Below are 26,878 nucleotides of genomic sequence, written 5' to 3' on the forward strand. Positions count from 1 at the left end.
AAAGGAAGTTTCTAGAACCTGAGTGAGACCTGGAGCTGAGCTGCTCACCCAGGGGAGAACCTGTTGCAACAGATGAGTTTGCTCATCTGCAAAGGGGCATGGTGCTCACTCAGGAAGGGGCAGCGTGGCCTGGGGCTGGAGGGAGGAGCTGCCTGGTCTCCGTGCTTCACTCCTCCATTGTCGGGGTGGGGGGGACAGAAAAGCCCAGGCTGAAGTCAAGACCCCTGCGGCTCAGAACCAGGCAGCACAGGACTCCGCAAGCCCATCCACCAGCCCCCTGCCCCCCCCACTTCCCCAACCTTAGCCAGGTCCAGAGGGCCCTCCGCCCTCACTCACTTCCTCCCGAGACTGGGGGGTGGGGGGCACACCCCAACGACAGGTAGAAGGGCTTACTTATTCCGACAACAAGAGGTGGCATGGACCAAAAGGAGACCCAAAAAGGGGAGCAGTGTCTTAAGACAGGTTCCTATCTTTACCCAGAGATATGAGGACAGGAAGGATGTGGCTCCCGGTCCCTCCTTTATACTGGGGTCCAGAGAACGAGAGAGAACCCCATTTTTTGCCATCAACCCCATTCCACTCCCAGGAACAACCCCTCTGGCAAAGGAGCAGATACCCTGGGCCAGGTCCCCGACTGGGAAAATAACTTTATTTTCTTCAGGGGTGTGGACAGGTGTCTAGTCTCAGAACTTCTGGAACTGCTTCTTGGTGCCAGCGGCCTTTGTGACTTTGAGCACGTTGAAACGCACTGTCTTGCTCAAGGGCCGGCACTCGCCCACTGTGACGATGTCGCCGATCTGGACATCTCTGTGGAGAGGGGCAGGGGCTGTGTCACGGGCTGGCCTGTCCCATGCAGGCCACTGGAGGCTAAGGCCTCTCTGCTTTGCTCCCCGCCCCGGAACCCTACCCAAGCTCCAGTTTCCAGTTCCACCTGTCCCCGGTCATTATTTATTGAACACAAACTGTGTCCAAGGTACCAAACCCAAAGCTGGACAGAGAACACTCCAAACCTTTCAGAGGCCTCTCGGGACAGAAGACCTCCATCAATCCCCTCCACTATACCCAGACTGGAGGCTCCTGAGGACATGTGCTTGGCTGCACAGTCTCTTCACACCATCTCCAACAGTTTAGTACCCACACAGCGGCCAGGTCGCGTGTCACTCAGCCTCGGGGGCACACCACGCCCGCCTCTCTGCCTGGGAACTGCGGGCCCACTGTGTTCACCTGAAGCAGGGCGACAGGTGGACGGACATGTTCTTGTGGCGCTTCTCAAAGCGGTTGTACTTCCGGATGTAGTGGAGGTAGTCTCGGCGGATGACAATGGTCCTCTGCATCTTCATCTTGGTCACCACACCTGGGGGGAAGGGACGGACTGTAGGTCAGCCCCACGGGAAAGGGGGGCTTTGGGCAGCCCAGAGCATGCTGGGAACTGGGAGCTACCTAGGTAGGATCCCAAGCCCTGTTGCTGACATCGGCTGTGCCAAATGGCCTTATCAACATGCCCATGGTGGGCGTCTGAAGACCGTCTTGAAAAGACATCTGCCAGTGCCCCCTGGAACCAGGAGTCTGCCCACCCCCTCCTCACCCAGGAATTTGAGCATCCCCAGGCCCATCATCCCTCAGATCCAGAAATCTGAACCCAAGTACCCAGGTGCCCTCACTCACCAGACAGAATCCGCCCTCGGATGGAGACGTTACCAGTAAAGGGGCACTTCTTGTCAATGTAGGTGCCCTCAATGGCCTGAATAAGGGAAAGAAGCCAGCCTTGAACAAGCACTTCCTGAAATGACCAGGGGGTGTGGCCCCGGGTCGGGAACTACATTTCCCACCAGCCCCGGGACCAGCCACCCAGCTGTGACCAAGGTTACTGGTTTGCGCACACACGTGCAGGAACCCAGGGGTCTCCTTCCTTCTGAGGGTAGCCCCCATACCTCCTTGGGCGTCTTGAAGCCCAGACCGATATTTTTGTAGTATCGCGGGAGCTTCTCCTTGCCAGTTTCTCCAAGCAGGACCCTCTTCTTATTTTGAAAGATGGTCGGCTGCTTTTGGTAGGCACGCTCGGTCTAGATGAACGAGGAGGAAGCTGGTGAGACTGCAACTCGGCCTGGAAGCCTTACCAGAAACCCCAGAACCTTATCCTTCCTAGCATTTACTCCCCAAACGACAGCCTCCCAAGCCTCGATCACTACCACTGAAAACACTCACCCCGAGTCTCTTGAGTTGAGACTCAACTCTGAACCAGCGTTTACTTCAGCATTTATGCTCTAAAACACCTCCCGTCACCTGCAGCACTCATTCCTTAAAACCCAGGCGCACAAAATCATTCCTCTAACAACGTGAACATCTTTCAGCAACGACTACTCTCCAAGCCACAAGGACACCCACCCAGGATTCTCTCCGTATATAATACATGCGATTTCAGAAATAAATACCAAAACCACGGGCTTCCTGGATTAGCCCTTAGGGCTCAGTTCTCACAGGATTAACCCGACGGCCCAAGGCCTCCGGAAAAACCACCCCGTAAACCCTGAGTTTTAAGAAGATAACTCCAAAAAGGCTTGAGCCGCCACTAAACCCCACGCGGGGAGCCCCCGGGACTTAGGAGGCGCTAATCTAGATTAATTCGAAGACACGCGTCCCCGAGGTAAAGCCTGGGAAATCGAGGTCGCCTGGCATCAGCCCTCAAACTGGGGCGCGTGGTCCTTCTCTCCGGGACGCGCCCCTGAGGCCGAGGGTGGGCCCCGCAGCATCCGCGCCAGCCCGAGCCCGCACCTGAATGTCCGCCATCTTCCCGGCCGCCTCAAAAAAGGAAAGGCGGAAAGGCGTCCGGGTTTCCTTATCGACTGCACAGGGGCAAAGGAGGAAGTGACGAAAGGGGGCGGAACACGGTTTGGGGCGGGGCCTCGGGCGCGACTGTGATTGACGGGCGGCCCAAAGCCAGCACGTACGGCCCACAGGTCTCGCCAAACTCACGCCAGGAATGCGGTGGTCCTGCTAGTTCACGTTGGGAAGGCGAGGCCAGCTTTTAGCCCCCTAACGTTATCGCGAGAGTTATAGGGAGGCGGGCGTGTTTCGGCGGGGCTAAGATCACGTGGAGTATGGAGACCGCGTGGCTGTGCGCCTGCAGAATTCAAACGGGATGCGGTGGCGGCCATCTTTTTGCGGGGCGGTGGGCGGTCTTAAGAGCATGAGCCGACGGCGCTGCCATCTTTGTGAGGGGCGGGCGTGGACCATGAGTTTTTTCCCCCTGAGTAATGAAGTTGTGCTTTATACCCTGTTTCATCCCCCAGACAGTGGTGGTTTAGTGAAAAACAAAACAAACACCCCTGTGCTGATTTTCTGTCTGTAACAGCACTGTCCATTAGAACATTCCGCAGTGATGGAAATGTTCTATTATCCGGACTATCCAACACGGTGGCTGCTTTCACTTCAAATGTGTATGAGACTGAGGACCTGAATTTTTAACTTAGTTTCATATTATTTAATTTAAATTTACACAGCTACATGGAGCTAACTAACATCTATAGCATTGGGCGGTGCAGGTCTATAACTGGATACAAATTTGTTATTTCGTCACTTGTTAGAAAGCAAAGTGTTAACGAAGCAAAGGTTTTAATATTTTTTATTTTTTTCAATTCGGCTGACAAAAAATTGCTCTCCCAGGGTCCGAAGGCTCGTCTCAATTTGTGTACTTATCCTGTAGCATGAGGCACTGGTGCACAGGCCACATTTAGTGATTAGGTGCTTCCATTTTTTTTCTTAACTGCAGAATGCTCCACTCCTCCTTCCTTGCTGCTTCTAAAACTTGTAGATCCTTCTAGGCCTTGGGACTTTTCAACTTGCTGTTCCTTCAACTGAATTTTTTTTTTTTTAAGAGTTTATTTATTTATTTGATAGGCAGAGATCACAAGTAGGCAGAGAGGCAGGCAGAGAGAGGAAGAGAAGCAGGCCTCCTGCTGAGCAGAGAGCCCGATGGGGGGCTTGATCCCAGGACCCTGGGACCATGACCCGAGCCTAAAGCAGAGGCTTTAACCCACTGAGCCACCCAGGCGCCCCTTCAACTGAATTCTTTGTTCAGCGCCTCACCTCTCAGGCAGGCTCCCGAGGAAACTAACCCCCCCCCACCAGATTCCACACTGGTGACCCACTATGAAGAGGGTGAGATTTCTGGGGCGATTGGTGGCTCAGTAGGTTGGGCGTCTGCCTTCCACTCGGTTCACCGCCCCCCCCCCCGCCCGCGTGCTCTCTCTCAAATAAATACATGAAATCTTTTAAAAAGAGTGTGAGGTGTCCATAGTTCTGCTAGCAGGCTGGATTTTACATTTATCCCATTTCCCTTTCTCCACTAGAAGGAAGGCAGGAATTTTTATGTGCTTTGCTCTCCAGGGCTTTCTGGAAGCTGTCACATGGTTCAGTGCTCGATTCATACTTGTTGGCTAAATCATCAAATGAATGATGTTTGGATTGGGATATGCCAAAACGCCCACCCTTACAGGCAGCTCTATAAATCAAGGCATGTCTCCACCATGGGATACTCTGCAGGCAGTTAATAAAGGGGAGGGAGCTCGATCGATCGGGAAATGAAAAGATTGCCAAGCCGTATTTCATTGTTTTAAATGTGCAGTTGGTTCTGAATAGGTATTTCATGCCCACGGTGCAAAATTCAAAAAGTACAAAAATGAATGAATCTTTCTCCCGCTCTTCTCCCCAGACACCGATGCCTAGTTTCCCTCTCCAGATGCAACCACTGTCATCCTGTTAGCTTCCAATGGGTCTTCAGGCTGTTTTAACTTGGGTTGAATTTGTACATGGACAAAGTAAATTGCAGAACAGAAGGCATACTATGAACCATCTATTTAATATTTATTGATAGTCTATGGGATGGCTGCTTTTCTTTTAAATCTCCTTATGTGATATAACTGCGGACTTTGTAGGTTTCAAACACTGCGTTGATCAGTAACTTAGCCAATAGTTATATGTGATTTTTAAAAAATATTTTATTTATTTGACAGAGAGAGAGAGATCACAAGTAGGCAGAGAGAGAGAGCGGGAAGCAGGCTCCCTGCGGAGGAGAGAGCCCAATGCGGGGCTGGATCCCAGGACCCTGAGATCATGACCTGAGCTTAAGGCAGAGGCTTCACCCACTGAGCCACCCATGCGAACCTATATGTGGTTGTTTAAATTTAAATTGAGTGACAGGGTGTAGCTCAGTGAGAGAGCCCATGCTTTGCACTATGAAACCCTGGCTTTGAGCCCTGGCACCTCCAACCACTGGCTCTTCATTCTTTAAGAGATACAGATTAAAGTTAAATTTAATACAATTTAAAACTCAGTTCTTCAGTCACCTTATTCAAAGATCAAGTGCCCAGAAGCCAGGTGTGGCTTCCATATTAGAAAACATTCAGAGCATTTTTTTTTTTTTAAGATTTTATTTATTTGAGGGAGAGAGAGAGAAAAAACATGAGCAGGGGGAGGAGCACAGGGAGAGGGAGAAGCTGGCTCACTGTTGAGCAGGGAGCCCAACACAGGGCTCCATCCCAGAACCCCAGGATCATGACCTGAGCTGAAGGCAGACATTTAACTGATTGAGCCACCCAGGCACCCTGATTCAGAACATTTTTATCAACACAGAAAGTTCTGTTGGACAATGTAGCTATAGAGTAGACTGTTCATATGTATATTGTGTCTTTTAAGTTGTACTAATTTCGAAGATGTAAATGCTACTAACTTACAAAAATAATTTGAAAGTTGAATTGCTTAAATTTCTTTCACACTTAATAGCTTTGTGAAACTTTTTTTTTTTTTTTTTTTTTAGCTTGTGAATTCTGAAACATTGTATTGTGTCAGTATTCTCTACACCTACTGTGGGGCTCGAACCCACAACCCCAAGATCAAGAGTCTCTCTTGCTCTGGTGACTGAGCCTGCCAGCCTCCCCTGAATGAAACATTTTTTTTAAAGATTTTATTTATTGGGGCTCCTGGGTGGCTCAGTGGGTTAAAACCTCTGCTTTTGGCTCAGGTCATGATCCTGGGGTCCTGGGATCGAGCCCCGCATCGAATCGGGCTCTCTGCTCAGCGGGGGGCCTGCTTCCTCCTCTCTCTGCCTGCCTCTCCGCCTACTTGTGATTTCTGTCTGTCAAATAAATAAATAAAATCTTTAAAAAAAAAGATTTTATTTATTTATTTGTATTTATTTGACAGAGAGATCACAAGTAGGCAGAGAGGCAGGCAGAAAGAGGGGGAGAAGCAGGCTTCCTGCTAAGCAGAGAGCCTGACTCGAGGCTTGATCCCAGGACTCTGAGATCATGACTTAAGCTGAAGGCAGAAGCTTAACCCTCTGAGCCACCCAGGTGCCCCTGAATGAAACATTTTTAACTGTAATTGCTTCAGTCCCTTTGGGGGTACCATTCAGAGGGAAGGACTTTTCATTTTTCTTTTTTTTTAGGTTGTTTTTTTTTTTTTTTTTTGACATGACAGAGATCACAGGTAGGCAGAGAGGCAGGCAGAGAGAGGAGGAAGCAGGCTCCCTGTGGAGCAGAGAGCCCGATGTGGGGCTCCATCCCAGGACCCTGGGATCATGACCTGAGCCGAAGGCAGAGGCTTTACCCACTGAGCCACCCAGGTGCCCCGACTTTTCATTTTTCTGTTTTAAAACCTTCTATGTCTTCCCCACCCCCGACCTTGTAGTAGCTTTATTTTTTGAAGACATAAGTAATTTCTGGAGTTTTTGAACGACTTGATAAGGATTTATTATATTTAGTTTAAAAAAAAAAAAAAAGGCAGGCCCTATAGTTGTTATTTGCAGCGTGTGCTAAGCTAACAAAAGTGACTTAGAAAAAAGCCTGGAAGGAAATGCATGACTTTGCCCCAGTGGTTTGCATCTCCAGGTGGTGAGATTAGGTGTGATTTCCTCTCTGGTTTTTAAAATGCTTGGTATTTTGCAAATGGCTCAGAATAGGTGGTGAGATTTTGATGATAAGGGAAAAGCAAAAACATATATATTGCTTCACAGTGAAGGGGGAGATGGGGGCAGTTTGGAGATATTTCAGCCCACAGCTTTTAATGACCACAACCCACAGTAGGAAATATGGTCGCATCGTGACCAAACACCTGTTTCTCTCTCTTCTTTTTATTTAGTTTACTTATTTAAGTAATCTCTACACCCAACATGGGGCTTGAACTCATGACCCTGAGATCAGGAGCCGTATGCTCTCCCAGCTGAACCAGCCAGTTGCCTCCTTCCTCTTGCTTTCTAACTAAACTTTCTCCTTTCCTTCCTGCAATATACTGATTTTTCTCCTTTCTGTTTCTATTCAGTTTTGTTATCATTTTGAGGCTGGTTACAACCTACCACATCGACTTTCTGCCCCGCAGGGTCAGACAGCCTTGACGCCCAATAATGAACTCCAGCCAGCTCCAGGGATGACCACTTGACGGAGTGTTTCTGGCCTCTGCAGGATTTCAGACGTACTTAACCAGGGTTTCATGACCGAAGTGCAAACCCTGGTTGACCTGGGGAAGCTCACGTTGCCATGTGCGCCCAATGCTTAGCAAGGTTAAGACCCTCCCTTGGGCCCTGCTATGGACCAGGATGGGAAGGTGTGCTAGAGCTCCTAGCAGACGAGGCGGAGATGGGCCAGGCCCGCCCATGTGCTGTGGGCAGGGTGCGAGACAGAGCTTCGAAAATGTTCCTGCGGCTGACCCGGAGGTTCTGAGCCTCAGTGTCTGCCCCCGAAGGATTAAGGGGTTGGCCGAGATCCCATTTGACCGGCTGATGATGAACAGTGTTGGGCACCTTCTAACATGCTTATCGGCCATTTGTGTATCTTTGGTGAAATATTTCTTCAAATTCTTCCCCAATTTGTAGTTGGTTTTCCTTATTATGGAGTTTGGAGGTTTTTGTTTTGTTTTGTTTTTTAATTTGAAAGAGAGGGAGAACACAAATGGGGGCAGGAGCAAAGGGAGAAGCAGACTCCCCACTGAGCATGGAGCCTGATGAGGGGCTCCATCCTGGGATTCCAGGATCATGACCTGAGCCAAAGGCAGATGTTTAACTACTGAACCACCCAGGTGCCCGTTTTTCTGTGTGTGTGTGTGTTTAAGATTTTATTTATTTATTCGACAGAGAGATCACAAGTAGGCAGAGAGGCAGGCAGAGAGAGGTGGAAGCAGGCTCCCTGCCGCGCAGAGCCCCATGTGGGGCTTGATCCCAGGACACTAAGATCATGACCTGAAGGCAGAGGCTTGACCCACTGAGCCACCTAGGCGCCTGTTTTTGTTTTTGTTTTTAAGATTTTATTTATTTATTTGATAGACAGAGATCACAAGTAGGCAGAGAGGCAGGCAGAGAGAGAGGAAGGGAAGCAGGCCCCCGATGAGCGGAGAGCCCAGGCCTTGATCCCAGGACCCCAGGATCATGACCAGAGCCAAAGGCAGAGGCCTTAACCCACTGAGCCACCCAGGCGCCCCTCTGTTTTTGTTTGTTTTGTTTTGGTGTGTTTTTTTTAATTTGACAGAGATCACAAGCAGGCAGAGAGGCAGGTAGAGAGAAAGGAGGAAGCGGGCTCCCCGCTGAGCAGAGAGCCCGATGAGGGGCTCGATCCCAGGACACTGGGATCATGACCTGAGCCGAAGGCAGAGGCTTTAACCCACTGAGCCACCCAGGTGCCCCTGTTTTGTTTTTTAATATATCCAGGAAACAAGTTCTTCAAAAGGGGTGGGGTTGGCAAATATTTCCTCCCAGTCCGTGGCTTGTTTTTGAAGTGTAAAGTTTTTACGTTTGTACAGCCAAATTTATCTTTTTGAGGGATCATGTTTTCGGGGGACTGTATTAGTGCTGCTTTAACAAGCAGTTTTGCTAAACTTAATACTTGATTATGGCCACTTCTGGAGGCAGCTCCTGTGGTGAGGGGGAGCCCCAGGATGGGCAAACACAGCACCCATTTGTTAAATGATTCTGAGAAAACGTTAAGTCGCTGTGGCATATTGGGCATTTTGGGAAGACTAATCATGACAGATATGTGAGTCATCTGCCCCCTAAATTAAAAGTAAAATGCCCTGAGGAGCCTGGGTGGCTCAGTGGGTTAAAGCCTCTGCCTTCGGCTCGGGTCATGATCCCAGTGTCCTGGGATCAAGCCCGGCGTCGGGCTCTCTGCTAAGCGGGGACCCTGCTTCCCCCATCCCACTCTCTCTGCCCGCCTCTCTGCCTACTTGTGATCTCTGTCAAATAAATAAAATCTTAAAAAAAAACACAAAAAAAACCCTGTTAATTATAGTAAAATGAGTATCACATTCATCTTGTTTCTCTGCATTGTTAGGAATTTGAATATTGAACTAAATTACAAACTTCCAAGTTGGAGGCGCCTGGGGAGGGCGGTCAAGTGTCTGCCTTCGGCTTAGGCTCAGGTCACAATCCCAGTGTCCTGGAATTGAGTCCCACCTCTGGTTCCCTGCTCAGTGGGGAGCCTGTTTCTTCCCCTCCAACTCACCCCTGTTTCTGTTCCCTCTGTTGCTGTCAAATAAAGTCTAAAAAGAGATTTATTGGGGCGCCTGGGTGGCTCAGTGGGTTAAGCCGCTGCCTTTGGCTCAGGTAATGATCCCAGGTCCTAGGTTCAAGCCCCACATCAGGCTTTCTGCTCAGCAGGGAGCCTGCGTCCTCCTCTCTCTCTGCCTGTGATTTCTGTCAAATAAATAAAATCTTTAAAAAAATAAAAATAAAAATAAAAATAATAGAGATTTATTATTGCCTACTGTAACCTACAAGGGCAGTATGAAACAGGTGACGGCAGAGGGCTTGGTACCTACTCAATGCTCCATTTACTCTTCCAGATCGTAGTTTCACAGTCGCCTCAGGCAGGGAAGCTCTGGACCCCATTTCGGCTTAGGTCACCTCAGGGTGGTGAGACTGAGCCCTGCCTTGGGTTCCGTGCTGGGCATGGAGCCTGCTTGAATCTGTCTCCCCCTCCACCATCTGTCTCTAAAGTCTAGCTTTCCTCTTCTGAAGCATTAGATTTCACATTCCCATCCCCACTGCCTAATGCTACTTGCCTCCCTGGCTCTTCACACAACACACAGACCACCGGATGTGGCACAAGGCCAGAAGAGCCCACCTACCCTTCAAGGATGGGGTTGGTTTTAAGATGACAATTCCATACTTTGCAGCTGAATTAGTGAGGGTTTAGGTCCACCGGGCAACCTCAGGCCATGATGGTTTTGAGAAACAAACCTATACAGGATTCTGAAGGAAACTCCTTAAGTGGTAGATAAAAACTCCTCCACAGACAAGTTATAATCCAACCACTGTGGAAAGGGACCCGAGCAGGGCCCCCTTTGCTTGTTGCCAAAGGCCTGCCTCCACAGCAGACACACACTGCAAAGACGCCAAATTTCTTCAAAAATAATTTATTAGTTTTGGATCACAAAATACAGGGAAAGCACAAGGGCAGTGCCTGTGAGCCCTTGGCTGTACTTCCCAGGCTACGCGTCTGGAACCACCGCTGTACAACCCTAGGCTTAGCCCCCAGCGCCCTCACACCCTAACAGCTGCAGAGTATTAGCACCCGAGCCTGCGGCAAGTTCAAACACACCCACATTCACAATGCAGGGCTCCCCTACGATCATTTCCCGATCCCTCTAAGCAAACACTGAAATAGTTGTTCCAACTATCAATTTCATTGAACTGTCAGGATTGAGTAGGTCACAGGCAATTATGCCTCAAAGCTCTTAAAGAGTTTTTTTTCTTCACCTTTTAAGAAAGCTTAACAGCAATGACTAAAACCCTTTCTGTGTTCCCAGGATTCTAAGCCCCAGGCTGCCTGTGGCTCGAGGACAGTAGCCCCTGGGAGGTCCCCATATCCTAGGGCGGCGATGGAGGAAGGGCAGGCCAGGCCAAGCGTGAGGAACAAACAGTCAATTTTATTGGGCTCAGACCAGGAGTCCATGGGTCTTGAGGACCTCTGTGTATTTGTCAATTTTCTTCTCCACATTCTTTTCGGCCTGTTTCCGTAGCCTCTGTGGGGTGAAGAGGACAGATGGTGGTCAATTGCTGCTGCCCGGGAACCCACCTGTACTCTCTGCCCCAAGCTGGGGCTCAAGCAGAGGCCCCTCGGACCAAAAACCACGGTGTCCAGAGAGTTCACCCACAAGGCCCTGCCCAGGAGTGTGGTGCCCTCGGGTTCTGGCCCATCCTTACCATGAGCTGCTTCTTCTTCCGATAATGGATCTTGGCCTTCTCCTTTCTCTTCTCCTCCAGGGTGGCTGTTACTGCCTGGTACTTCCAGCCAACCTCGTGAGCCAAGCGCCCCAGGTAAGCAAACTATGGGGGAGGGAGAAGAAAGAAGTCCTGAGCAAGGGGGGCCAGGGCGGCTATGGGAGAGGGAGCGGACAAGCTGTCCTACAGGACCCAACTTTCCCCAGCAGAGACACACCCACCCGCGGAGACAGTGCCCCTGCTGGCATCAGCTGAGCCATAGGCGTTATCGGCACTGCCCACAGTGGCATCCGCAGACCATCGTGAGGAAGAGCCATCATCTGCCAGTCTCGGGCCTCAAGGCTGCCCCCTAGTGAGACAACGTGGTGAAACCTGGAACTCACCTTCCGCGTAGGCTTCAGGCGCACCACCTTGAGGGCAGCAGGAACCACCATCCGCTTTTTCTGTTGGAGAAGGAGAGGGGCTTAAGAGCCCTGGAGTAAGGGACAGGCAAGGCAGAAGGCTGGCTGGAGCAGCGTCTCAGCCAGTGCTGTTCTCATGAGAGTCAAACAATGTAGGTACAACTGCAACATCATGGACGCCAGACACACGAATGCTGCGCAGCCGGCCGTCGAGCTCACCTTGTCGTAGGGCGGCGGGATCCCATCGAACACCTTGAGGCGGTCCAGGGCAGCCTGGCCTCGCTTGGTCTTGTGTGGCAGCATGCCTGTTGGTGGGAGGCACAGCAGGCTCGCTCTGCGGGGCTCACAAGGACCCCACCTCACCCCCCCGAACAGGTAGAGGGGTGGCCTCAGATGGTAGTGCATGTGGAGTCATCTCATGGTCTGGAGAACTCGAACACAGGTGGGAGAAGTCCTCATCACTGGCCACCCATCCCACCGCCCCCTGCAGTCCTCAGGCCCAGCTCACCTCGCACTGTCCGCCAGAAGATGCGGCTGGGGGCTCGGAAGTGGTAGGGGCCGCGGGACGGGTTGGTGTTCATGCGTTTGCGGAGGAAGGCCAGGTACTTCACTGGGGAGAGAGAGCGTGCGAGGCCTCAGCCCCCAGCCACATGCTAACTTCTTCAACACACACATCCATACTCCCAAGGGCCTGTTAGGGAACGCAAATGAGCACTTCCCACCACTAGTGGGCTCACTTTTGGAGCCAGTGAAGGCCAAGAATCTCCCAGGTCCACCCTCTCCAGCCCTTCTCCCAGGCCCTAACTTACACTTGTTTCTGTAGAAATTGCCAGAAATGTTGATGCCCTCACAGCGCACAACGACAACCTTCCGGCCTAGAGGAAAAGGAAAGTGAGGCAGATAAGGACAAAGACTAGAAGCCACCCAAGGGCTCTACCTACAAACCGGCCACCATCCATGTGCCCAGCTACTGCTGCGAACCGGAAACAGGGTTCTGCCCGTGTGGAGCTGACCACATGCACAAGAAACCCAAGACCCCAGCAGAGCTGGATTTGTGCTTAAATGAACAGCCTGATGGAAAATAGTTTTCCATCTCAGAGCCCCAGATCCCAGGAGAGGGGGTAGCTGCCTGGTCTCAGAGCGGTGCATGGGGTTGATCTCACAGTCGTGAGACTCAAACGAAAGATGGTGATTGTTGCTCATCACTGACCGCTGGTTGGGACTCATGACCGGGGAGCTGTGGACAGAGCAGACTTACCCAGAAGCACCTGTTTAGCCACGATGGCCGCCAGGCGGCCCAGGAGATGGCCTCGGCCATCGAGCACCAGGACCTGGTGGAAATAAAGTGAAAATGCTTAGATGCAACCTCAGGTTTGACTCCCCCCAACCCAAACCAAGCATGGCTTTTTACTTGTTTCTTTCACCATATCCCCGAGTGCCTCTTACCCATGAACAGCCCTGGAAACTAGGACTCAGGGTCCACTGTACAGATGTGGGCAAGAAAGCAAATGGCTGACTCACAATTTCAGTGAACAGAATAAAACGAGGGCCTTTCCCCACATCTCAGCTGCCTGAAGGGCCGGAATTCTTAAGCCCCAATTATATTCAAGGGTGAGAGGATGCGCTGGGATTTGAACAAAGGTTGGCAACACTCTGTCCTTTGATCCAGCTAGAATGTGTAATCCCTGAACCAAGTTGTGGAATCCCAACAGGCTAATTCTCTCAAGGGTATTAGTTTCCAGCACAGAACGATCAGTAAAGGAACAGGTTCAGCGTAGGTGAGGCCCTGCAGAATAGCCCGGAGCCTCTGCTCTACCTTACGCTGTATTCAGCTCTGGATCCCTGACGAACCGCTCAAAACCAAATCCTTAGCTTCTTCACGAGTCACGTCCCCACTCTTACCGGGCGCTTGTTAAACACTTGTGATTGGTGGAAGGCAGAAGGGTACAGAATCTAAAGCCAGACTTCCTGACAATGTGACTTTGGCTAAAAATCTCCAGCTTCCTCACCTGGAAGATGAGGATAACAGTATCTGCCTCAGGAACGTTCTGCTAAGTCAACGGAACGACACCAAACACAAGGCCGACTGTACCAGGCACTCAGTGAGGGCACAGAACACGTGTTCCGAGAACTCTACCACCTTCCTGACTCCACCGTCGCACCTCTTCCTTCCCCTACCGCTCGGACTCATTACACCCAATTCACACGGACACCCTTTCCCCAGCCATCCCCTCCCCTGCATGGAAGAAATCAGACGAGGAGTCCAGGAACTCGGAGCCAAGCTTCTGCTGCGCCCCTCGAGGGCCCCCAGGTAATTAAGGGCAGCGCAGCCTTTTATCAGCTCCCTCGCCTTTAAAGCATCCGTCAGCCCCAACGAACAAGGGAAGACTAGCAACGCGTTCCCGGTCGTCCTGTAGGCAGGAACTCGGGAACCACCGGGTAAGATCTCCCACCACAGCGCCCAGAGCTGCAGGGCACGGACCAGCACTCCCACGAAGGTGAAGTGACGCGGGCCTGGGGCAGGGCGGGAGCGGCCTCCATTTTGGCCGATCCTCGGTCTACTCTATCACCTCAAGGCCGCCCAGGCGCTTCCCGCGCGCTTCCTCGCCGCTGGGGACACACGGGCCCGATTCAGCCAAGGCCTGGCTAAGAAAAAGGCAAACAAGGCCTAATTTTAAAGTAACTCTCCCCGTGTTGGGAACCCCCACAGTCGCCCGAGGAAGGGACGATGCCGCGTTTTAGTCAGCCCCGGGTCAAAGAAACCGTCACGGTATTTTCTTATTATTCCCCTGCTACAGACTTCTTTTAGGTCCAAAGCCTCGCTTTTCGCTCAATTATCGAGTTTAGGTTTCACAATGCACCTACGAGAGAAAAGAGGGCCCAACCTTGCTCTGGCCTGGAACCCACCCCGCCCCACGCCTCCCCGGCACGCGCGGAGCCCGCACCTGCCCCTCCGCCATCTTCGGCAGCCGCCTGGGAAAGGAGGAAGGTTCGGCGCAGGGTTTCTTATCCCTTGAAACAGGGGCGGAGGAAGTGACGCCGCAGGGGCTGTACGGGCAGCTTTCCGTCTTCTCATTGGCCCAAGTGTCTCGCGCGTGCGCAGAGGGGGCCACGCTAGAAGGCGGGTCGTCTTCTAACTGTCCAATCCGGGTTCAATCCTTCTCGTCGGCTCTTAGGTGGCCATTGGTGTGCCGGGCGAGAGATCACGTGGGGGTAGGAAGCGGCTCTGCTGAGGCGGGGCTGGTCCGCCTTGGCCGCCATATTTTTGAGGGGCTGCTAATCTCTCGGGGGTTGCCGGGGTGTCTGCGGTGGAGGGATGCGCCGTCACTCGCTAACGCGACAGCAGGCTGCAGGGCTCGTGGTGGCCCGCAGGGGGCAAGTGGGCTCTCCCTTCAGCGCTCAGTCTGGGCTTAAACGTCTGGATTCTGGTGCCTGCTCTGCCTCCTCCTGACCTGGGCGAACCGCGGCCCTGTGTGGGGCTCAGTATCCCCATCTGTAAAACAGGTGGAAGTAGGGGCGCCTGGGTGGCTCAGTGGGTTAGGCCTCTGCCTTCGGCTCAGGTCATGATCTCAGGGCCTGGGATCGAGCCCCGCATCGGGCTCTCTGCTCAGCGGTGAGCCTGCTTCCCTCTCTCTCTGCCTGCCTCTCTGCCTACTTGTGATATCTCTCTCTCTCTGTCAAATGAATGAAAAAAAAAAAAACAAAAACCCACAGGTGGAAGTAGGTTTCCCTATGAGATCTAAGAGTGTACAAGGGCTTCCAGATGACTGCTGGGTCTTCTCTTCGACTGTACCGCTTGCCTCGGATGGCCCCCCTCCAGCCCTACCTTCTCAGATCTGACCTCTCACAGTCCCAGGACTTTTTGGCTCAAGAGTCCTTTCCTCCAAAGCGCGTCCTGGGATCTCGGGCTGGGTCAGGTCACCCGCCGCGGGCTCCCGGAGTGCCTGGACTGCTGACATTAGAACGTGTGTCCTGCTCAACCGAAGCTCCCTGGGTCGCGAGTCTTCTCCCACATAGATCAGGAGCCCCGACAGGCCAGCTTCTGACGTGGTCAGGGTCCAGGGCTGCCACGCACTGGCTCAGGCCCCTGTCGGGGGTCTCTTGGTACCAGATGAAACTTTGCATTAACAGAAAAACCAGGACTCACACCCCCTGTCCCATCTACAGACAGTACCTGGCAAGAGCTGGTAGAAAAGGATGATTTATATACAATTTCCTGGGGACAAGGACTTTGTACAGATGGGGATAGTTGGGGCTGGGGCTGGGGGCTGGCGTTGCCTCCATCCTGGGGAGAGAGTGAGCGGGGCAGCGCTGTGGAGGAAGGGACCAGTCTCTAGCTGACTTCCTCGGAGTTCCAGCTCTGTGTCCTCTGGCAGGTGACTCGTCTCGCTGGGCCTCAGTGTCCTCCTCTGTAAAATGGGATGATAGATGTGTCCATCTCACTGGGCCATCTGGGGATCCGTGCACAGAGGAGAGCACCAAGCTCAGCGCTCTGCACAGACTCAGTACTGCAAACAATTCCATTTCCAGTGAGTGCCCACTATGTGTCACGGCATCACTGTCCAAGAGAACTTTGCAGAGTTCTGCAAAGATGGAACCGGTGAGATCCGTGCTCTCCCACACAGCCACTGAGCAGCCACGTGGGAATACTGAGCACTCCAAATGTGCCCAGGGTAACTGAGGAGCTGAGTTTTACATTTTACCTAATTTAAACTTAAACTGGTAGTGTGCTTATTAAAAGAGCAGGGAAGCGGAGTGGACAGGAGCAAGGATATGAGGAAAACTTCCCAACTGGCTACCCTTTCCCAAAAATATTGTAATAAAAATTACTGTACAGAAACAAGTGCTGAAATGAAAAATCACTTAAATTTAGAAACTGATCCTGGGGGTGCCTGGGTAGCTCAGTCAGTTAAGCATCCGACTCTTGATTTTTTGGCTCAGGTCATGATCTCAGTGTTGGGGGACTCAGTCCCACAGGCGTGGAGCCTGCTTAAGATTATCTCTCTCTCCCTCTATTCCCCCAATCCCCCCAAAGAAAAAAAGAAACTGATCTTGGGTACTTGGAAAACTTGTTTTTTTCTCCTTTTTCTGAAAACTTTTTTTTTCAAAACTTGAGCAGGTCAGTCTACTTTCGCAAATGTAAATTTCAAGAACTTTACTTATTTATTTATTTTTAAAGATTTTATTTATGTATTTGACAGACAGAGACCACAAGTAGGCAGAGAGGCAGGCAGAGAGGGAGAGAGGAGGAAGCAGGCTCGCCACTGAGCAGAGAGCCCGATGCGGGGCTCGATCCCAGGACCCTGAGATCATGACCTGAGCTGAAGGCAGAGGCTTTACCCCACTGAGCCACCCAGGCGCCCCTCAAGAACTTTAAGTAGAGGGGAAGTTATTTGTTTTCTTTGTTTGTTTAAGTAGGCTCCACATCCACTGTAGAGCCCAAGGCAGGCCAAACCCATGACCCTGAAATCAAGACCCAAGCTGAGACCAACTGATGGAGCCACTCAGGTGCCCCTGGGGGAAAAAAATTTTTTTTTAAGTAATCTCTATGCCTAATGTGGGGCTTGAACTCACAATCCGGAGATCAAGAGTCACATGCTTTACTGACTGAGAGAGCCAGGTGCCCCAATTATTCGAAAGTTTTCAACAACATGTATGGCTTGTGATGATTTCCATTGTGTTCTCTTTAAGGGCTTTGCATGCACTTAAACTTCCAGATGACTCTATGATAGAAAGACTATTATTAGAGTCTTTTGTACAGATAAGGAAACTGAGGCAGAAGAATGAAAAGCTTAGATTTCCAGAATGCCCAGAGTCAAATCCTGGTTGTGTCACTCATGTGCTCAGTGACTTTTGGCAAATTGTTTACCTCTCTGTGCCTTGGTTTCAGCCTCTGTGAAATGGGATAATCATGGCACCAGCTTCTCATTTAAATTAATTTGTAGAAAGCCCCAGCATAAGGGCTGTATCACTGAGGCATTGTATGTGCCAGCAATTATTGCAAAATGTTTCTTGTTAGAACCTTCTGGGCCCATCAAGAGCCCACTAGGGCCTCCCCAGCTTCCTCCTTCCTGGCCCACCTAACTCCTGCCTCCACACCTGTCTTCCATCACTCACCTCCCCTGCCTCCCTGCTGCCCTGGGCAGGAAGTCCCAGCTCCCCTGCTCGATGTTTGAGGCCTAGACTTTTCACACCCACACTCACACCCACCCCGGGCTCGCTGAAGTTACTGGAACACCCAGAGCTTTTTCACACCTGGAGGGCTTTGCAGAGGTGGTTCTCTCCGCCTGCTTCAGGAGGCCACTCTCTTTGGGCCTGCAGACTCCTGTAGCCAAATAGCTCCCCTGGGGACCCTCACAGCCTCCCCCATCCCCACTGAGCTCACCCTCTTTCCCTAATCTCTCTGCTCCCCCACATTTCCCACTGGGCCAGACCCAGGGTCATCTGTGCCACCTGCCCAAGCCTGTCAGTCTCCAGCTCTGTCCTTTTTTTTTAAGATTTTATTTTATTTATTTATTTTTAAAGACTTTATTTCTTTATTTGACAGACAGAGATCACCAGTAGGCAGAGAGGCAGGCGGGGGGTGGGGAGGAAGCAGGCTCCCCACCGAGCAGAAAGCCTGATGCGGGGGCTCAATCCCAGGACCTTGGGACCATGACCTGAGCCGAAGGCAGAGGCTTTAACCCACTGAGCCACTCAGGTGCCCTAAGATTTTATTTTATTTTTCATTTTTATTATTATTTTTTAAGATTTTATTTATTTATTTGACAGAGATCACAAGTAGGCAGAGAGGCAGGCGGGGGTGGGGGGCGGCGGAAGTAGGCTCCCTGCCGAGCGGAGAGCCCAATGCGGGGCTCCATCAAGCCTGGGATCAAGCCCCGTGTTGGGCTCTCTGCCCCCTCGCCTGCCTCTCTGCCTACTTGTGATCTCTCTCTGTCAAATAAATAAATAAAGTAAAATCTTAAAAAAAAAATAGTTATATACCCCACTGACTGAGCCAGCTGTGGACCCTCCAGCCCTGTCCTATTTTTTTTTTAAATTTTATTTATTTATTTGACAGACAGAGATCACAAGCAGGCAGAGAGGCAGGCAGAGAGAGAGGAGGAAGCAGAGTTTCCGCTGAGCAGAGAGCCCGATGCGGGGCTTGATCCCAGGATCCTGGGATCACGACCCGAGCCGAAGGCAGAGGCTTTAACCCACTGAGCCACCCAGGCGCCCCAGCCCTGTCCTTCTTGATCCCTGACCCCTGACTCTGCCTGACCCTCCTCTCCATCCCCATGATGCTGGTCCTAGCCCTGACTCAGGCCTTGTCCTCTCACCCTGGACCCTCAGCCAGCCTCCAGTCTGTCCTCCCTCCTGGCCCCAGCACCCCCCCACAACGAAGTCCAGGGTTCTCAGCCTGCTGAAGGGTTCACCAAGATGAGTCCACACTCCACGAGCCACAGGGGCAGGACATCCTGGAGACTGGAGGCACAGGTCACCTGTGGCCGCCACCCCCCAGACCTCCCCATGCCCTCTGTCCACCTGCAGACTCACCTGCTCCCCAGGGTAGGCTGTCCTCCGCCTCCTCCTCTGCCAGTGCAGGCACCAGGCAGCAGCCATCAGCAGGAGAGCCACGGGCAGCAGCAGCAGCAAGAGGAGCAGCAGGGGGGCCTGGGGGGCTGGCAGAGCTGTGGCCTCCAAGGCCCTGGGACTCCTTGGGGGCAGCAGCGTGGAAGAGTCTGAGGCAAGAGAAGAGGCTGGGTGACTGAGGAGAAGGGCTGGGCCAGACAAGGGAAGGAAACAAAAGCAGGCCCGGTGCTGGCTGTGTGACTTGAGGTGGGCCACCTGCCTCTCTGTGCCTCAGTCTCCTCACCTGTAAAATGGGGATGTTCATTATACCCACTGGGTAAGGTGGTCATGAAAATTAAATGAGTGGCCACACGGGAAGTTCTTAGAACAGTGTGGTCCCGGTCAGTTTGCATTCTCTTTTACAATTTGACATATGTATTTTTAGTGCTTATGTATTGATTTGTTTATTCCTCTTTTTCCTTCAGTGGGCTGTGATCTCCCTGTGGGCTCCGGGGTCTTTGTGCCCTCTATACCCCCACCCCGCTGCTCTCTCTTCTCCTCACCTGCCGGACTCCAGGCACATGTGCCTCTTCACTGTTCCTTAAACATGAAGGCAGGTTTCTGCCTCAGGGCCTTTGCACTGGCTGTTCTCATTTTCCCAAGCCTCAGCGACGTTCCAGCCAACCACCTCACGCCATGATTCAATCACCCTGTTGTAATTTGCCTGCATGGGGCTCAGTACACTCAGATCTTTTCCTGTTAATTACTTGGTTGCATGTTTGTTGCCTGTTGCCTCAATTAGCATGTCAACCCTACACGTGTAAGCACCTGGGTCTCATTCTGAGTTGTGTCGCCAATGCCGGGTACCCAGGAGGTGCCTAATAAAATGTGGTCGAATGAACAAACAGTCATAAATGTAAATACAAATGAGCAATGAAGCTTAATATAGAGGGCAAGATGATTGGAAGTATGGGGAGAAAGTAAGAAAATTAGAGGGGAAGGTTTTTAAATATCTCTCTCAGGGGAGCCTGGCTGGCTCAGTCGGCGGAGCGAGCGACTCTTCACCTCAGGGTTGCAAGTTTGAGCCCCACCTTGGGTGTAGAGATTACTAAAAAGAAAAATAAAGACGAGAACTCGACAGATGCAGTACCAAACACAAGGACAGAAAGCTTCCGAATAATACCAGGGTAAGGTGGGAAGAATACGTTCACACAGACTCAACCCTGATCCTGCCAAGAAAATTAATCTCATTTTTTCTGTTCCTCCGAAGATGGGGTCAGTTACAGAACTGGTTATGGACTTGGCCACAAAGTAAACTTTTTTTTTTAAAGATTTTATGTACTTATTGGAGAGAGAGAGAGAGAGAAAGAGCGAACACACGAATGGGGGTCCAGGAGAGGGAGAAGCAGGCTCCCCGCTGAGCAGGGAACCCAACGCAGGACTCGATCCTAGGACCCCGGAATCATGACCTGAGCCAAAGGCAGAAGCTTAACCAACTGAACCACCCGGGTGCCCCAAAGTAAACCTTAATATGCTGGGCCAAGTCAGGTATCCACAGCGCATAGTCTCTCACATACTCTGATGACATTATTTCTCATTGATCTCTTAAAGCCGTGGGGCCATTGACACATGGTCTCTGGCGACTCTGAATTCCCACGCGCCATCCTTGTTAAATACACACTTGTTCCTAGAGACTTAGTAGGGGACAGAAGGATGTAAAATATCTCACTAATTTTTAAAAAAATACTTTAAATCTTTAAAACAAAACAAAACAAAATAGAATCGAAAATACAGTATCAGGTATGTGTTCAAATAGTACTACTCTGGAGACATTTGGTTAAATATGATTTGTGATTTCAATGATGAATTTTTTTTTAAAGATTTTATTTATTTATTTAACAGAGAGAGAGATCACAAGTAGGCAGGGAGGCAGACAGAGAGAGGGGAAAGCAGGCTCCCTGATGAGCAGAGAGCCCGATTCGGGACTTGATCCCAGGGTCCTGGGATCGAGTCCTGCATTGGGCTCCCTGCTCTGCGGGAAGCCTGCTTCTCTCTCTCCCACTCCTCCCTGCTTGTGTTCCCTCTCTTGCTGTGTGTCTCTCTGTCAAATAAATAAATACATCTTTTTAAAAAAAGAATAATAATTTTAAAATTATGAAGTCCAATAGCATCGTTCTAAAGGACTGATTTGCTGCTGTCCAGGGCTAAGGATGGGAATTATTCAAAGGGGGTCAAGTTAAGTCGTGTGATTGCGGTGGGGATCACAAGAAGCCACACGTATGATAAAATTGCAAAGACATCTATGCTTTTAGGGAGTGAATTGTGTCCCTCAAAATTCATACATTGGAATCCTAACCCCCAGTACCTTGGAAGGGGACCTCATTTGGAGACAGGGTCTTTACACCGAGAATCAAGTTATAATGAGGTCATCAGGGCGGGTCCCTCAGCCCATATGACAGGTGTCCTTATAAAAAGGGGAAATCTGGACACGGAGGCGTGCACAGAGGGAGAAAGCCAAGTGAACGTGAAAATGGCCATCCGCAAAGCCCAAGGAGAGAAGCCTGGAGCAGAACCTTCCCTCTGAGCCTTGGGAAGGAGCCAATCCTACCGACGCTTTGATTTCAGACTTCTGACCTCCAGAATCGTGACATAATCTACGTCTGTTGTTGCGATCACCCAGTTCGCGCTACTTAGTCCCGCCAGCCCTAAGGTACCAACACGCGCGCGTGCGCGTGAACACACGCGAGGGCACACAAGTGCGCATGCGTGACTCGTAAACTGGGCATCAACTCTGGACTACACGGCGGGACTGGACCCTGCGGTATTTCTGGTGTGGCTATCGTGCTATCAGGAATGGGAAGCATGGGTAAAAGGAGTCCAGGACCAGCCCCCCACCCCACCCCCTGTACAATTTCTTTGTACCCTCCTTTGAATCTAGAATGATTCTAAAAGAAAACGTTTTAAAAACAAGACCACCATTCATTTCCTACAAAAGTAACGACCGTGAACATTCAATTGGCGGGGGTGGGGGAGTGAATTCACTTAAAACAAAAACATAAACAAAAACAAAAACAAAAACCTTTAAAAACCTTGGTTGTTAGAGGGGCCCATGGATGGCTCGTGGGTTAAGCCTCTGCCTTCAGCTCAGGTAATGGTCTCAGGGTCCTGGGATGGAGCTCCGCATAGGGCTTTCTGCTCCGCGGGGAGCCTGCTTCCCCCCACCCCCACCCCTGCCTACCTCTCTGCCTACTTGATATCTCTCTCTGTCAAATAAATAAATAAAAAATCTTTATAAAAAACAAAAAATCTTGGCTGCTAGAGAATCTGCACTTACACAAGCGGTTGCCATGTTTCTACAGGACAGGGCTGCCTTGGAGAAATAGGCAGGGGTTATGGTTTCCTTGTCAGAGGTGAGGAAACTGAGGCCCAGCTAAAGGACTGAACTTGGGGGAACACGCCCAAAGTCACACAGCCAGTGGGAGCAGGGTGGGGTCTGGGCTGGCCAGGACAGGGGGGTGAGGGGCTGTGGGATGGGGGAGGGAAGGGGGGCTGGGGGATGCTGGGGGGGGCTTTTACCGGGCTGACATTGCAGCTCCAGGCACCCAGAGAAATTCCTGCGGGTGATCCAGGGTTTCAAGGCCGCCAGCTGCTGGGAGGTGTCCTGCAGGAGGTGGGAGATGTTGGTCTGGACGAAGCGAAGACAGCTGGGGAGGGGCTGGGGGCAGGGGAGGGAGACGTCACCAGGGCTTCGCCCCCACAGTCTGCTCAGGCTAAGGGCCTTCCCTGCCTGGCAATGCCTACTGGGGGCCCCCCCTTGGAGGCCTGGGTCACAGAGGGAGTTCGGACCACTGCCCCCTGGGGTTGCTAGGGGGAGAGAACCCCTACGCAGTGCCCAGCAATAGGACCTGAGAAATAAACTCGGAATCGGTGTACTGGACCCAGGACCCCCGCCCTCCTTTAGTCCCTGGAGAAGTGCTCTTTCCAGCAATGGGGTTCCCAGGGGGCCGGGGGTTCTAGCCCCACCTCCCGTGGGTTGCTAGTCAAAGGAAATCTCCAGTAAGGTCTAGCATAGCTTGGCTTCCAATCCCCAGGAAGGCAACTCGCTCCCCTAGCTTGTCCCCAAGTTCAGGGCTTACCTGGAAAGCACATAAAGTGACAAAGTGTATCTCCGTGTTGACGTCCTCCAGTAGGATTTGCATGCGGGACCCGGCCACAGCCTTGAGCCGTCCTATCCAGTGCTGGGCCAGGACCAGGCGCCAGAAGGCCCCGCAGAGCTCGTCCTGGGAAAGACAGCCCAAGCTCGGGTCTGCCCAGCAGAGGTGGCTGGGGGCTTGGACTGGTGGGGCAGGAAGGGTGAGGGGCTGGGGCTGGGAGTCCTGCATCCCCGGGATGGGTGGGGGGGAGGAGGAGGAGGAGGGGATGGCAGCCGGTCAGCCAACTGGTCCCCCGAGGGGCGGTGCTTCTCAAGTCTCTCCTTCCCACCTCAGCCCTAGCCCCACCCATCGGTGACTCACGTCCTGCAGGTTGGAGGCGACGGTGACTGGGTAGTCCTGAAGCAGGTAATCAGACTGCGGGAGAAAACAGGGTCAGGCCAGGCAGAGGACGGGAGAAAACAGAACTATGGAGACGCAGAGGCAGAGAAAGAGGGGGACAGTGAGCCGAAGGGGACAGAGACCCACACACAGAGGGGACAAATGAAGAGAGCGGGGTATAGGGACCCAGAGAGAGGGGGACAGCGAGCCAGAGAAAGAGCGGGATAGTGAGCTGAGGGGGACAGAGACCCACAGAGAGGGAACCAATGAGGAGAGTATGGGACAGTGACCCAGAGAAAGCAGGACAGCGAGCCAGAGGGACACAAACACAGGACACAAGGACAAGGACACAGAGAGTGGGGGACAGGGACCCACAGAGAGAGGGGGAGACAGGGACCCCGTGAGGGGGACAATGAACCAGAGAAAGGGGACAGGGAACCCTAAAGAAGGACACCTAGACGGGGAGCTCAGTCCCAGTGACAGAGCCGGGGCCTCAGGCAGGCGCCCGGGGAGGCCAGGACAAGCCCCTCACCAGCTTGCGGATGGTGGCCGAGAAGGTGGAGGAGATGGGGCTGTGGCTGAAGGAGCAGTCGGGGGTCCCGCGGAGGCCAGGGCTGAGCAGCAGCAGCAGCAGCAGGGAGGTCTGGGGGCGCGACACGGGGCGGGGGCGCCCTCTGTTGGCTCCACACGCACCCCTCGCCTGCGCCCCCCCAGCCCCCATCTCTCTCTCTGCGTCTTTCTCCCTTTCCAGGTCTCATTCCCTCCCGTCCAGGGCTCGGCCCTCCTCCTTCTGGCTTCCGTGTCCCTCTGGGAGCAGCCTTCCCCAGTCTCCTCTCTGCCTCTACGCTGGCCCTTCTGGCTCCTCTCCCCATCTGCCAGCTGCGCCTGAGGCTCCCATCTCTGCTCGCCTCAGCCCCAGGCTTTCCCTCTCTGCTCCTCTCTCCCGTTTCTCCCTCCGCCTGGGTCCTGCCTTCCCGGTTTGTACCCACCTCCCTCCATTTCTTTCCCCTACCCCTGCCCATGTCCCCCACCCTTGTCCATGTCCTGCTCCTCTGTCCATGCCCCTCTCCTCTGTCCATGTCCCGCACCCCTGCCCATGTCCCCCACCCCTGTGCACATACCCTGCCCTGTCCATGTCCCACCCCGTCCATGTTTCCACCCCTGCCCATGTCCCCCCTCCTCTGTCCATGTCCCTCTGTCCTGCCCATGTTTCCCACCCCTGTGCATGTACCCCGCCCCACCCATGTCACACCCCTGCCCATATCCCCCACCCTTGCCCATGTCCTCACCCCGTGCATGTTCCCCTGCCCTGTGCACATGCCCCACCCCTTCCTTCTCTCCCTTACCCCTGTCCATGTCCCCCTCCTCTGTGCATCTGCTCTCTCAGCTCCGCCCACCTTGGTACTGCTCTGCCTTTCCCCTGCCTTGTCCCCCAGGTATACGCACTGTTGGGCTCCTGCCTGGCGCCAGCACTATCATCTCGGCCGGAGGCCCCTCATGCCTATGGCCGGATCTTGGAGGGGACAGAAGAGGGAGTCTCAGACCCTCACACCCCAGCCCCTTCCTCACCCGCCCCTTCACCTCCCCACCCCTCCCTTGGCTCCTTGATGTGGCTAAGTTTCCGCCTCCTACTCCCTCGGGCTTCCTGCGTGAGCCCCAGTTATGGTGAAAACTCATCTCCCCTTCTAAGAACCCCGACGTCCGGTCCCCGGAACCCTTCCCAGGCCAGGGACCCAGCGACCTGACCCCCATCCCTCCTCCCTCATCCAGGAGGGGGACCCCAGCCCCGCCTCTCGGGGACCCGGAGTCCATTTCTCCTCACGCACCAGGCTTGCCCCGGCTGGGCGTGGAAGGGGCCAGACAGGGTGACAGCCAGAGATCGAAAGCGAAAGGAAATTTTGGGGGGCGACAGTGAGCTGGGGTGGATCTGGCTGAAGCGAGGGGCGCCACCTGGTGGTGACAGGTGGCGGCAGACTCGCGCCCCCAGAGTCCTGAGCTGGGTCGAAGCTCCGGCTGGGACACACGACGAAGGGGGAGCTGCCCCCAGCCGGAAGCAATGACCGCAGGGCAAGGAGGCGGCCAGCCTGGGGCCTTCATCCTTGCCTTGTATAGGGAAGACTGGTTGGAGATGGACAGAGGCGCCAGGAGGAGGAGGGCCGGGCACTGGACGGAGTGGAATGGAACCTGGAAAGGGAGAGACAGAAGGGGGTCGAGGCGGGGTGGGGGGTTGGCAGGTGAAGGGTGCGTGTGGGGCCAACAGAGGGCATCCCCACCGCGAGCGGTGCCCACAGACCTCCCTGCTGTTGCTGTCCTGCCCTGGCCTCCGGGACTGCCCCTTGTGACATAGTCTCACCACCATCTTGGATGTGTGGGCTAAGGGTAGTTTCTGGGGGGCTCCAGGGGTCCTTGGCTTGTATCTGCATAACTCCATCCCCAACTCTGTCTTCACCTGGCCTTCTTCTCTAGAAGTGTCTCTCCTCTGGGTGTCCCTTGTAAGGGCACTCGTCATGAGATGTAGGGCCCACTTGGATAACCCAGGATGATCTTTGCTCAAGATCCCCAACTTTATCATATCTGCAAGGACTGTTTTCCAAATAAAGTCACATTCATAGGTTCCAGGGGGTAAGGATGTGGACATATCTTTTGGGTGGGGGGTTGACCATTCAAACCACTAAGTTCTCACCAGGCTGTTTCCCACCTCTGGGCCTTTGCACATGCTCTCCTCTGCCTGGACTGCTCTCTAGCCACATCAGATCCTCATGGTCCTTCTGGATACAGTGCACGCACTCATCATCAGGGAGAACCAAATCACACCCACAATGAGATCACCACACACCAGTTAGAACGGTCACCATCAAAAAGAAGTATTAGGGGGCCTGGGTGGCTCAGTCTATTAAGGTCTGGTGGCAATGTAAATGGGTGCAGCCACTATGGAAAGTGGTATGATGCTTTCTCAAAAAAATTCTGTGAAAATAATAGATCTACCCCATGATGCAAAAATCCCACATCTGGGTATTTGTCCCAAGGAAATGAAATCAGTCTCTCAAGAGGTATCTCTTTGTTCACTGCAGCCTCATTCACAATAGCAAGATAAGACCTAAGGGTCCGCTTAGGTCCATGATGGATGGGTGAATGGAAAAAGAAAATGTGGTGTACACACACAATGCAATCTCTTTCGGCCATAA

General features: G+C 52.6%; 3 protein-coding genes across 7 annotated transcripts; all 3 read right to left on the reverse strand.

The window, feature by feature from the left end:
* Nucleotides 1–621: 621 nt before the first annotated feature.
* Nucleotides 622–2,939, reverse strand: LOC111160555 (ribosomal protein S11). Of its 2 annotated transcripts, none has more exons than XM_022523743.1 (5): nt 2,773–2,939; nt 1,932–2,063; nt 1,666–1,741; nt 1,225–1,354; nt 622–807 (listed from the first exon to the last, which is right to left on the reverse strand). In XM_022523743.1, the coding sequence occupies exons 1-5, from the start codon at nt 2,785–2,787 to the stop codon at nt 684–686; spliced, it is 477 nt and encodes a 158-aa protein (XP_022379451.1). In that variant the 5' UTR covers nt 2,788–2,939; the 3' UTR covers nt 622–683. The 2 variants fall into 2 exon arrangements, with proteins under 2 accessions (XP_022379451.1, XP_022379452.1); XM_022523744.1 differs by having other exon boundaries at nt 648–797; nt 2,773–2,855.
* A 7,955-nt stretch (nt 2,940–10,894) lies between these two features.
* On the reverse strand, nt 10,895–14,662 carry LOC111160697 (ribosomal protein L13a). 2 transcript variants are annotated; one of them, XM_022524004.1, is made up of 8 exons: nt 14,556–14,662; nt 12,869–12,941; nt 12,420–12,485; nt 12,119–12,220; nt 11,830–11,915; nt 11,593–11,652; nt 11,192–11,314; nt 10,895–11,010 (listed from the first exon to the last, which is right to left on the reverse strand). In XM_022524004.1, the coding sequence occupies exons 1-8, from the start codon at nt 14,568–14,570 to the stop codon at nt 10,924–10,926; spliced, it is 612 nt and encodes a 203-aa protein (XP_022379712.1). In that variant the 5' UTR covers nt 14,571–14,662; the 3' UTR covers nt 10,895–10,923. The 2 variants fall into 2 exon arrangements, with proteins under 2 accessions (XP_022379712.1, XP_022379713.1); XM_022524005.1 differs by having other exon boundaries at nt 12,119–12,301; nt 14,556–14,590.
* Nucleotides 14,663–15,776: 1,114 nt separating this feature from the next.
* On the reverse strand, nt 15,777–25,572 carry LOC111160696 (fms related tyrosine kinase 3 ligand). 3 transcript variants are annotated; one of them, XM_022524003.1, is made up of 8 exons: nt 25,520–25,572; nt 25,140–25,206; nt 24,226–24,336; nt 23,676–23,729; nt 23,298–23,441; nt 22,738–22,876; nt 19,147–19,331; nt 15,796–16,019 (listed from the first exon to the last, which is right to left on the reverse strand). In XM_022524003.1, exons 2-8 carry the CDS (start codon nt 25,170–25,172, stop codon nt 15,813–15,815), a joined length of 873 nt encoding a protein of 290 aa, XP_022379711.1. In that variant the 5' UTR covers nt 25,173–25,206; nt 25,520–25,572; the 3' UTR covers nt 15,796–15,812. The 3 variants fall into 3 exon arrangements, with proteins under 3 accessions (XP_022379710.1, XP_022379711.1, XP_022379709.1); XM_022524002.1 differs by lacking the exon at nt 25,520–25,572 and having other exon boundaries at nt 15,777–16,019; nt 22,738–22,822; nt 25,140–25,485; XM_022524001.1 differs by lacking the exon at nt 25,520–25,572 and having other exon boundaries at nt 25,140–25,484.
* Between the last annotated feature and the right edge of the window lie 1,306 nt (nt 25,573–26,878).

Source organism: Enhydra lutris, unplaced genomic scaffold (assembly GCF_002288905.1).
Source record: "Enhydra lutris kenyoni isolate GAN:26980312 unplaced genomic scaffold, ASM228890v2 scaffoldscaffold77, whole genome shotgun sequence".
Taxonomy (NCBI): domain Eukaryota; kingdom Metazoa; phylum Chordata; class Mammalia; order Carnivora; family Mustelidae; genus Enhydra; species Enhydra lutris.